Genomic DNA, 12524 nt, shown 5'->3' on the forward strand with positions numbered 1-12524 from the left:
ACAAATGTTATCTCGTCAATATTTTGAACTGTGCGCACACACCTGCACCACCATAGCTGTCTTGTTGCCTCTGCCCAGAGAGTCTTGCAGCAGGTAGGTGAGCCGGGAGTTCCTGAAGGGAATGTGTGTCTGTCGGCCCCTCAGGGCCTGGATGACGTCCCCCAGAGCCAGCAGGGAGCGGTTGATGTTCTGAGCCTCCTTCAGCCGCTCTCCCTCAGCACCAGACTTCCACACCCGCTCTGAGCCAGCCAGGTCCACCAGGTTCAACTTACCTGAGGAAAAAAAAATACGATTACTTTTTCTTCCTTCTACAGTACATCTAATGTAGTAGATCAGCGGTTCTCAACATGTGGGTCAGGACCCCCAGGGGGGTCCCCAAATTATTTTGGGGGGTCCCCAGATGATTAACGTATTGTGCAACAATGTTGTCTCACTCAACAGTGAACAAACCAACATAAAAGTTTAAGTGAATAGCGGGTATATGCACATTCTAAAGTGACAATTTAAGGACTTTTTAATACCTCTTAAATGACAAATTAAAAATTGGCCAAATTGTCAAATATTAAAGGAAGAAATTGCAAAAATAGCAGATCCACATGCTCACAACGCCCGTTGTGACTTACTGAGCATGTAGATCGTCTATTATCACAACTAGTCCTTACCCGTTCAAAGATATGAGCTCTGAAATGATGTGCAGTGTGTGGGTTATGGGGTGTGCACTCGTGCACACAGTATATGAGGGATGGAAAGTAACTTTAACTGGTGCTTGCATGATAATATGTAGGAGCATCAATGTAAGAAATACCCGTTTCGTTTAATGGCTACAGAGATACTGTGTACTGATCTGCATGATTTTTGGACAAAATCTGTAACAGGGCCAGACAACAGACGCCCGCCCGCCCGCCCGCCCACACACACACACACACACACACACACACACACACACACACACACACACACACACACACACACACACACACACACACACACACACACACACACACACACAGAGCTGGTTAAACATGTTGCCTCATGCTAGATGCAGAATAGATATGCCTCAAGCTAGATGCAGAATAGATATAGATACACCATAAAAATGCTAATATACAGCATACGATTTGTGAAAGTGACAAACGGGCTTCACAGTTATGTCAGGTGTGTTCATATGCTAATGGTGATGCGATTTCAGATCAATTGCTCCAGCCACTGAGGAGAAACACTGTTACAGACGAACACTCAGACAGACGGACGGACGGACGGACAGACATTCGGAAAATTATATGTTTGATAGAAGCGTGTTTTACTAAATGTAATTCCTCAACTCTTGTGCTCGTCAGGGTGGGGAGGTCCCCAGTTAAAATATGATTATTGTGGGGGTCGCGGCCTGAGAAAGGTTGAGAACCACTGTAGTAGATCATTGTAATAAAGGCTTTGAGGCTCCAGGTGGCTCCACCAGTCATACAGTAATCTCTCAAGACAGATTCTGCTAACAGCAGCACCCCTGCCCTAAACATGTAGGGTTTAGGAATAAACACAGAAGCACTCGGGAGGAAGAGAACTAAGAAAGGGGAGGAGCTAAACCGAGTTCCTGTTTCTACACAAAAAAGGTGGTAAAAACAAAGGGGAAAAAATAATACTTTCACCCTTTTTTGAGTGGTGCTAACCGCTCCAATACGTATGTCCATGTGTTTTTCCATTGTATCAAATACTGAAGTCGTATGTCCTATCCTGTATCATCATCAGCACCACTCACTTCACACTGGTGTGATTTCTTTTGGTGACTCGATGTGGGCTGCCACCAGTTGCGGGCACGCACGCTCGCTCACAAGTGCCATTCCTACTGAGCTTACTAAGTTACTATACTAGTAAGACGCCTCAGGGCGACATACGACCTCGCGAGGTCACGCCATTTCTTGGCTGTCTGTATATCGGACCAGTTACCCATATATGGAGATCCATGTACTGTATATGGAGATATGCTGTGAGACCCCAAACATGCTTACTCAGTTATTCGTTACGTGAAAATCCTATGACGTCTATCACATCTGACATCATACCCTTTCAGGCCCATACATGGAGATCCCTGTCTGAACCAGCCACACAGATGTGGGCTGTCTTCCTCCATATATGGGCATTCCCATATGAAGTCCTGTTAGATATGGGCTTAATATTGATGAGGGATCTCCATATATGGGCATAAAAGGGATTCTGTTAGAGTGGTTCCCATGACATCACAACATACAATACATTTTATGCCCATACATGGAGATCCCTGTCTGAACCATCCACACCACTGTGATGACACCTGTTTATTCCCATATATGGAGATCCCTGCTCTGAGTATCTGACTGTGATGTCACCTATGATGTCACAGTGATGTGTCAGGGGAACCACAGTATCAGGCGTTATCCCTGCTCTGAGCTTGTGATGTCACAGTGATGTGTCAGGGGAACCACAGTGTCAGGCGTGACATACAGACAGACAGAAAGACAGACAGAGATACGTGGACAAGATGTGCCGGTTTCCATAGTTAACTGCGACCTACGGTCGCAATAATATATAACTATAAGGGTAACAATAATTCACCATTGTATTTGTTTTTATAGTTGGTGTCAACTTTTCAAACAATTATCAAAACGATATGTTTATATACGTAGTGCGCAGTGCGAATGGTTCTTTATACCAGCATTGTTTTTCATTCTGTTGTCAAAGAGTGGAACCGAAGCCGAAACACACACACACAAACACAGTTCTAGATTTATATACTGTAGATAGAAAGGGCTTCAAAGTGCCAGAGTGAGACTGACCAGTGGTTTTGGCTCCGCTGGCCAGGTCAGTGCCCAGTACACTGATGCAGAGCAGAGCGTGGGAACGGGAGCTGTGCTGGTTCATCTGTGTGCCAAAGGTGATGCGGTTTCGGCGTGCTGTGGCTAAGAGCTTGGCAAACACACAGACACAACCATTAGTCATCACTGTTCCTTTACAACAAACACTAACTGAAAACTTCTGACTTTTCTATGCCTGCAAAAATAATAATAATAGTCTGAAAGTATTTTATCTACAAGCTCACAACGCAGGCGACACGTTGTGATCTTGTAGACTGGCTATTTTCGGCATGGGACACTGAGCACAAATTAGAATTACCTAATTAGCACAAACCCTAACCCATACCAAATTAGAAATTATACAAAATAAAGGCTGCTTTAATTTGAGTAGATAAACATGTGTATTACCTTCTTGATGTGCTGAAAGCTCTTGACCTCGACCACCCTGAGGCCTGGAACATGCAGCTGGCCTGTTCCATCTGGGTTGATCTTTATGTCCAGCTTCTCCCCGTCTTTACTGAGCAGGTCTCTGTAAGCAAACAACAATTACTGTAACTGCTATGACTTTATTATCATCACTGGTATGCAAAGAAAATGACTTTTGGGGTTGAATAATTAAATAAAAAAATCACACCCGTGTGAACTGAGCGGTGGTTTACCCACCTCATAGATCATGTGTACCGATTTTTGTGACATTTGAAGAAAATATGTAGGAAAAGGAGCAAAAAGTGTGTTTTGGAGAAAATTCAAGATGGCGGAAAATCTATCCTGGCAAAATGGGCGTGGCCTATATGACCCAAGGAATCCAGGGAAAAAATAATTTTAATTTTCCGATCTACGGTTCAAGAGTTACGGGGCAAAACGTAAAGTGGGCCGTTATAGCGCCACCATGAGGCCGAGTGATGTAATTATTTTTCGATTCATTCTTAAAATCATTATGAATCTCCTCTCCGAGGTTTGAAACTGTAGCTCCTATGGTTTACGAGAGAAAAATATTTGAAAGTGATTTCTTGCATTGTCCCATTATAAGTCAATGGGGACAATTAAGCGTTGTTTTTTGCCGATTACGTCGGCATGGTAAGGCGGATCGGAACGAAAGGTAATAGCACACCATTCCCGGCCGAGCCGCACATTTTGATGTATATATTGCGCGAGTGGCGTAAATGGTGCGGCACTAGTTACGCGCCGAAGTTTAGGCTACATACACGGACGGAGACAGACAGACCCACACACACGGCCACGTATAGGAGCGTTGTGACCACCGCTCAAAAATAGAAGTATAACAGGTGATATTCCTACAACGTGCAATCGGCAATGTACCAAAGTGTGTTAAGAGGCTGTGCATTCATCCATACATCAAAAGACAATTACTGTAATTTATGGCGATTCACATTAATTTACACCTTCACAAGTTGTCATATGTGCAAATTAAAATATGATATTTATACTCTTTACCAGGTACAACATTGATTGTATACTAAGAGCTATTCCTCCAGAAATGCTCCCCATACCTGAGCACCTCGTTGTAGATCTCCACGGAGCTGACAGTGACTGTGTATGACCACATGTCCTTCCTGTCCTCGATCTCATTGAACAAATGTTTGAGGGCCCTCCGGTTGATGCCTGGGTTTTCCGCACTGCCCTGGTAACCACAGTGGGAAAAATAGGTATCATTGTTTTGACTCGCGGGCTGCGTAATGTCTGAGTCATACTAAGCTGCACACCAGTAACGCATGCCAAAAATAGACATTCTACCAGCTCACAATGCATCGCACCGCTGTGACATTTGTCTACAAGATCTTCTATCTTGTAGATCTGCTAGGTATTTAAGAGGATCACAGTATGGACTTTCATGTTCCTGCACGGTAATAATAACTCTTTCATAGGCTGATCTGCATGCACTGATATTTATCCTTCCACAGAGTCATAGCGCACTATGACGTTTCATTTGATTATTGTAGGATTGTAATGACTTTGTGAAGTAACGCACCTCCATGGTGTAGGTCTTCCCAGAGCCAGTCTGCCCATAAGCAAATATGCAGACATGGTAGCCGTCAATACAGGAAGTCACCAAAGGCTCAATCTCCTGAAATACCTGAAATACCAGAATTAAACAATAAGACCTTTTTTACATACAATGTAGCTCTCAGGGATTTTGAAGCAGCACTGGGACAGATACAGATCTAAGACAAGACAATGGCAAATATTAACTACTTAAATCACATTATTTATTAGTTTATTTTTTATACCTGATATACTGTAGTGGTTAAACAAATGCAACTGGGCTGTACACCCTATACATGCACCAACATCTCTTATATTATATCTCTTGATTTTGAGCTTGACCTTTTGACCTTTTCAATCCAAAATGTAATAATCTCTTCGGGGCAACCTACTAATCATTCCCACCAAGTTTCAAGAAAAATCCACCAAAAACCATCATCAATTCTGACTATGACCTTTATGGTGAGTAGCGACCTGAAAGCAATATAATGGTTACATTATCAACTGATTACAAACAGAATTGCATTTGTTATTTTAACATATTGATTTATTTTCTCCGATACCTCTTCTTGGGTGGCCTGTGGGTGGAAGACCTTGTCCAATTCAAAGACTTTTCCTTTTCCTTTATTCAAGACGTTGAGAGCCGACTCGTTGTGGGGGTCCGTAGTCACGACCACTGACTGTCCTTCCTCATGCTGGTCCTCTTTAAGCACAGGCTTCACACGACACAGCACACGGATGTTGCCTAAATGGTAAACATTGTGCATTACGTTCACGTGACTCACACATGTGCACTGACGGTGCAGGAAAACATGCAAGGCACCGATCCACTCATAGGGAGCAGCTATGGGTTCATCGTCTTGCTCAAGGACACTTATGTCGCTAGGAGGAGCCGGGGATTGAACCGGAAACCTTACGATTCCAATATGCTTACAGTAAGTTACTGCCGCCCACAGGAAATGCCCAAGAACACAGGACACGGTTAGTGGTATAACATGTTGTATGTAGGAGCGACAGTGGCCCAGCGGTACTCTGGGAACTGGAAGGTTCGTTTCGATGTCAACTCCTATTGGTGTCAAGAAGTGCCTTTGAGCAAGATACTGAACACCAACAGTAACTGCTCCCGATGAAATGGTTAGCACCTTGCATGTCTGCCATGGGTGTGTGACTGTGAACATGAGGTATATAGTAAAGTGCTTTGAATAGTCTGAAGACTAAAAAAAGCAGTACATCACTAAATGCAGTACATCAGTTCATTTATAATTGCACACAAATACTCATATGCTGGGCTGATGGAAGGTTATTACAGTGGTTCCCGACTTCACAATGGGAGATAAATATTGCATTGACCATGATTGAAGCAGAAATGAAATAACAACAATAACATTCTGTCCCAGTGCTGTCGACAAGGTACAGCGCACAGATGGTGAATGTGGTTCACTTAGCAATAACTCACTCCAGGCCACGGTATATTGTCATTATATCACACTTAAGGGAGTGTTGTGTTTGGTCCAATGCACATGCCCAAAGGCTTCTGACAATGGTGTGATATAAAGACAATATACCAAGGTCTGGATTGAGTTATTGCTTTTATACAATGGCTGTGGGTGAGAGTGTGTCTGCAGTCAAGACACACTCTTACTTCAGACACAGTCAGAATGTTTGTGAAAATTGGGACCCTCACTCCCAAATTCCCAATTTTCCGCCACAGTCGGAAAACTGACCTCCCCAGTCTCTCTCTCCTTGTATCCCTTCCCTTCTTGTCACCTCTTGATAGATGCTAGTTTACTATGCAGACATTTTGTTCACTTGTTCACATGTCTTTGTTATTTATTGTTTTTGTTTATCAGTTTATTCTTGACCACAAATGTTAAGAATGTTACTTAAATGGGATTTTGTTAAGAGAGATGCTAGATTTGATGTATAGCTATTGGTCCGGTATCATAGTTTCTTTGAAGCACCACATTATCTTTGCACTCTACTTATGTCACTATTTACCTTGTTGTTTGTTGACTTATGGTTCATGTTTACTCTGGTTACTCTGATCTCGCACATCTAAGTCACACTGGAAAGAGAGTTTGCTAAATGCCTAAATTGTTTTTAATGACAACAATAATTTCTATAAGAAAGTAGTCACCGACGAAAATAATCTACTATGCAATATTTACGTTTAGACTAGTCTAATTTATCTATGGAAAATAACATTGGGTCATCTTAGAGTTGTCTCGTATAAGAATTGTGGTCTAAAAATAAACAAATTGCCCTGGAGACATAGGAAGATAACAGGCTTCAGAGCCATGGTATATGGTTCTGTGATTTGAGCAAATGTTTTATAATTAACCCACTTCTCTAGTGTGCTAATTAATCAAATCAGTAGAAACAGTACTGAACTAGAATAAGTGCTCTTCCGAGCACAGGTCTCCACCAGGCCACGCGTCCTGGTGGTGCTATAATAGGCCAATGTAAAAAGGGTGGCATGTGTTCTTCACCAATCTTAGACCTTTCATGGCGCCACCATGAGGCTGATTTGAACATTTGTAGTGTAATTTCTTCCTTGGCCTTTTGCGAATGTGCGTGCACAATTTCATTACAATTGCATGCTGTGTTTGATTTGAGGCATTTTGTTTGAAACGGATCAATCCTGCAAAGTTTGGAGGCCAATCTTAGCCAATCAGGATGGAATATTTAATACGGGACAGATCCGTCATGATCATATGACTGTAGAGATACTGTGTACTGATTTGTGTTAATTTTGGGTAAAATCTGAAGGAGTAATATCCAAAAATGTGTCTTACATAAGTCGGCCTCCTGGTGGCGCTATAAAAGGCTGATGTGAAAAATGCAAGGAGAGGGTTTTTCCTTGGCCTATAGGGAGTGCGCTTACAAAGTTTGAAACTGATCGGTGGAGTTATAGGTAAAACCACGAATTGGCCTGTTATAGCGCCACCATGAGGCTGATTTCAAAAATTTGAAGTGGCATTTCTTCCTGGGCCTAGTGGGAACGTGTGTGCGCGATTTCATGTTAATTGCACTCTGCATTTGTGATTTGAGGCATTTTGTCCAAAATGGACCAATCTTACAAACTTTGAAAGCCAATATCAGCCAATCAGGATGGAATATGGACAATCAGACAGATCCGTGTCGATCACATGACTGTAGAGATGCTGTCTACCGATTTGCGTGATTTTTGGACAAAATCTGTAGGAGTAGTGTACAGAAATGTGTTTTGAAAACATCAGCCTCATGGTGGCGCTAGAACAGGGCCATTTGAAAAATGTGGGGCAGAGGTTCTGAATTGGCATCCAGGGAATGTGTGTGCTCATTTTGGCAGCGACCGGGCCAACGGCGCCGGAGATTAGCTGTTAACAAACTCAGAGGACGGACAGACGGACGGACGGACGGACGGACGGACGGACGGACGGACGGACGGACGCACGCACGGACAGGGGCGAAAACATACTCTCCCCCTGCCTTCGGCTGGTGGAGACAATGACAAAACCTGCATACACTCCATTCAAGGCATGTCATTGGATACCACTGACGTATTGTCATGCAATGGTTATACAGTACAGCAGCTTTCCTCAATTAGTTTCATAGTTGGAGCAAAGATTTGCAAAGATCGTGAAGTAATAAAATAACAAAATATTGCTCTATTCTGAAAAGCATATTTTTACATGCCACTATCAGATCATTTCAGGACCCATAAATTGTTGTTGAGAACCACAGCTCATGTTTTCATCTCTTCTACCTCCGTACCGTACCTTTGAGTTCTACCAGCTGCTCGTGGTACTTCCGGCGCAGCGCCACTTCCTTCCTGTACTTCTCCAGTAGATCTTTATTTGCCTCAGACATCTCACTGATGGCTGCCGAAATCTGCAGTCAAGAAAACAGAGAAATCGATGGCATTGTGCACCAACCTTACTAACGATATAAATGTAATAACAGTCAATTTCAAATAACAATCTTCACAATACTTCTTCCAAACTCTAAGAATAAATGACACCATCTTGAGTAAGTAAGTAGCTTTGGTAACCAATTGTTCCCGAGCCATGTGGCCCATAGGTCAGGTATTGTGGTTCCTTAGTGTGAGGCATCTTGATGTACATCCCCTGGACATAACGCTAGAATGGCACTGGCTAACCCCCAATCCAACCCTTGCTGTTGAGTGCCAAGCAGGGAGGCATTGGGTACAATCTCAGAACGAACAGAGGCAGAGGTTTTGATACTAACTCCTCCCTACTGTTGCAATTATAAACATTTTCAAAATTAAGATGTTGAAATGTTTTTTCTTTTCTTTTTTCTTCCAACAATGACACAATGACATGCCAAAATAGGGATGCCAGGGCAGGGCCATGAGCAGCTGACCTGTTTCTTGGCATCGGTGACAGCTGCTCCATAGAAGTCGGAGAAGTTTCGGACCTGGGTCCTCAGGCTGGCGTAGTCTGTCTTCATGGTGCGCAGGGTGGGGGGCAGTGCTGTCAGACGCTTCTGCAAGCCTGCCCAACACACCAAAAACTCTTACAGTATGCCTCATTTATGCTTTGTTGTGCAACAGTGTCACGCACCAAACATAGTAGATCTACCAGCAGTAAAAATGGACACTTATGGTAGGGCTCAGATGCCCTCACAGGTGTATCTTTACATTAAAAATCATACTGAAATCTATACTGTACCTACATTACCCAACCATGATATAGTCTAAGTACATTTGTGATTGTGATACATATTAATGTGAAATTTGCTATTATGCAACAGGACAATTGTGCTGTTTGGCTGAACTGTAACTACGGAGGTCTTTACTCACAGAAGAACTGGTCCTGCAGGTCCTGGAAGTGCTCTGCAGAGCAGCTGGCTGCTGCCTTCACAGCCTCTTCCTTCCTCTCCTCCAGATGACCGATCTCCTTCAGGAGCTCTTCTCGCAGTTTGCAGATCTCTCGTTCGTACGCTGCAATCTGGAAATCACATTATTGATCACGCGAGGAATTTGACACGGTGAGTTGATAATGTGCCATAGAACAGTGGTTTTCAAAGTAGGGGCCACCAGCGGGTGCCAGGGAGGCCAATTGGAAAGGAGAGAAAATAATTGAAATAAAATTTAGAAGATTATTGACATATTTCATATTTTTTGCATTGAAAATGTTAGAACACATCAATTAAAGGCCAAGAGGAAATAGAACAACTCACCACCAATTTCTTTGACTTTGATAAAAAAAAAGTTTTATCTGCGGATGCAGTTTATCGCAGTGGGCGTCATAAGAATTGGAGATAACTTGTGTTGTTGAATCATTTTATATACAACTTTCTTACTACTTAATCAGTACTCAACATTAAGGGACGAATACAAACAACACAACACTACATTCTGTCCTTCATTACCTTGTGCTGCAGATTACAGCTGTGTTCATCAGATTTCCTGATTTGTTCCTCCAACTGTTTACATCGCTCATTCTGATTAGTCAGCTTCTCTGACAGGAGCTCGTTCCGCTGCCTGCTCTTGGACAGCTGCTTCAGAGTGGCAGGTGCGTCCACCTCCACAGTCTGAGTCACATACTGCAGTGGGAGGGAAGAAGTACTTGGTTAGTACTTGGATGGGATTTGATCGCTACCAGTGTATATCCAGGTAGTGATCACACTCTGGATTCAGTGTTTGGTTCAGACTTGAAAACAGAATGCTTTCAGCCCTCTGGGCTTCATCAGTGCGTGACAACTGCTTGTGCTTTCCGCAGAGCGCAGATCTTTGCCAGCCATTGATTTTAAAAACAAACTTGTTTCAGTGCTTGGTAGGCCACACACACATGCGTGGCATGTGTCACAATCTGTCTTTGTAACATAGTTATGATGACCCACATACCCAACTCAACATTAAATATGCATGTAAACAGAATAAACATTTATTGGAATGGTTGATATTAATTTATTTTAGACTAATAATATTGATAATAATAATAATAATAGCACCATATTCTCTCTCTACGCAGCATATATGCAGTAAGCGGCCTATTAACAAAGATTGGTCCGGTTCAGAATCTCAGAAATACTTTATTGTCACACCTTAAAAAATACTTTACGGTAAAAGAAGGGTTAAATGCATTTGCCAGTTCATTAATAAGAAACATAATACCTTTCTTTATTAAGGAAGATTAACATGTCTACATATTTTGGTATCAATCTAGTGCACGCTGACAGATGATCGCCTTTGTTGATAGATATAAAGTTAGGAAGTTTAATGATAATTACCTTAACAACCGGCTCCTTGCCTCTCTCTCTGTCCAGCTCTAGTTGTAATTCCCTCACTCGTTCTTCTCGTTTCCTCAGCTCCTCTGCTCTCCTCCAATCGCTCTGTTCGCTCTCTCGTTCCAGACGAGAGAGCTGCTCGGCTCTCTGCTGGAGAGTTAACTCTAACTGCTGCACCCTGCAGCGTAGGTTGTCATTCTCCTGTTCAACAAGAAACAACAGTCTCTAATGTACTAGATGCCATGGGTGTCCGCTACGGCACAACTGACGTTATGTTATACTTCACATTACTGCATACCATTTTCCAAAGCATAGCGTGATTGCTCGATTTTTTTTTTATTAATTTGAGTATGATCATGTGAACAATGAATTCAGCCTTGATTCGTGAATCTGGATATCAAGAATATCTCGCCAAAATGTGGAGTTACCATGGCAAGGTTACTAAACAACCCAAACCTAGCTCTGCCAAAGTGTCACTGTGCACTGTACATTTACGCGTATCGAAAATGCATTGTAAATCAAATTTGACTGGGACTTTTGCTACCGAGTCCCTACAACTGCAGCTCAATCCATTCACGTGACATTTCCATTATAAAGTGTTTGCCACCAGCTATGTTGAAATGATTGTTTTTTCTTGGACACATCAATAGTGTGTTGATTGAAGCGCTCACATCCAGATCCCTGCTGCACTGGTATGGATTCCCACCCTGCCTTGCTGTTGCCTCACCTACAGGTTTACCTCTCAGCTGTCTTACTGTCTGTCTTAATAGAAAAAAGTTAAAAGGAGATAATACTTTGTCATACGACGGTGAGGCACATCTAAAATAGCAGATCGCTTTTGAGCTTTTGTGGGTGTCACTGTTGTATGATGGAGAACACAATGAGACATCACAGTCCAGCAGTGAACTCCTCAGTCTACACACTGACCATTGTACTTTCAATTCAGACGCATTTACTTTGGATATCGTTGAACTGATTTGAATATCCTAGGTCTAATTTTGTTCTGGGGACTAAATGAATCGGCATATTCATATTCATTCAATTATTGGTTAATTAAAAAATGCCATGCTTTTGCTAAATGTTTTTCTTTTCTTTTTTCTTTCCCATAAATATCCAGGGCATGGACAACAACACAATATTAAACTTTTAATTAGTTTTCTAGGCCTTGGGCATTCCACCATTAGACGTTGTGTCACCGTTTTGACAAACCAATCTGTATATTTGGTTTGACAAAAGTCCATATTATAGAATTGCCCCTGGTCTTGCACTGGATTATTGTGTGGCCTATTTGTCTTTCCACAGTAGTTTTAATTCATTCTAATAATATTGCATTGTTTTCATATTGTTTGTGTGGAACTTCAGCTGTTATTAATTATATCATTGATCATTAGAATAATAGCATTCTTAATTTTTCCAAACAATTTGAATTATTCTTTTTCTTCACAAACAAGCAATTTTACT

General features: G+C 42.1%; 1 protein-coding gene across 1 annotated transcript in view; it reads right to left on the reverse strand.

Annotated features, from left to right (window-relative positions):
• Positions 1-12524, reverse strand: part of LOC308295502 (kinesin-like protein KIFC3) — a gene marked incomplete at its 5' end in the record, with an annotated part of 29494 nt that overhangs the window by 2953 nt on the left and 14017 nt on the right. Inside the window, 11 exons of the mRNA XM_080738553.1 lie at positions 43-272; positions 2808-2937; positions 3234-3354; positions 4337-4467; positions 4816-4920; positions 5393-5574; positions 8591-8702; positions 9195-9325; positions 9634-9781; positions 10206-10379; positions 11067-11264. Coding sequence (XP_080594679.1) covers positions 43-272; positions 2808-2937; positions 3234-3354; positions 4337-4467; positions 4816-4920; positions 5393-5574; positions 8591-8702; positions 9195-9325; positions 9634-9781; positions 10206-10379; positions 11067-11264 — 1662 coding nt within the window. The remainder of the gene's footprint in view (positions 1-42; positions 273-2807; positions 2938-3233; positions 3355-4336; positions 4468-4815; positions 4921-5392; positions 5575-8590; positions 8703-9194; positions 9326-9633; positions 9782-10205; positions 10380-11066; positions 11265-12524) is intronic.

Source organism: Nannobrachium achirus (genome assembly GCF_963921795.1).
Source record: "Nannobrachium achirus genome assembly, chromosome: 2".
In the NCBI taxonomy this organism is placed as follows: Eukaryota; Metazoa; Chordata; class Actinopteri; order Myctophiformes; family Myctophidae; genus Nannobrachium; species Nannobrachium achirus.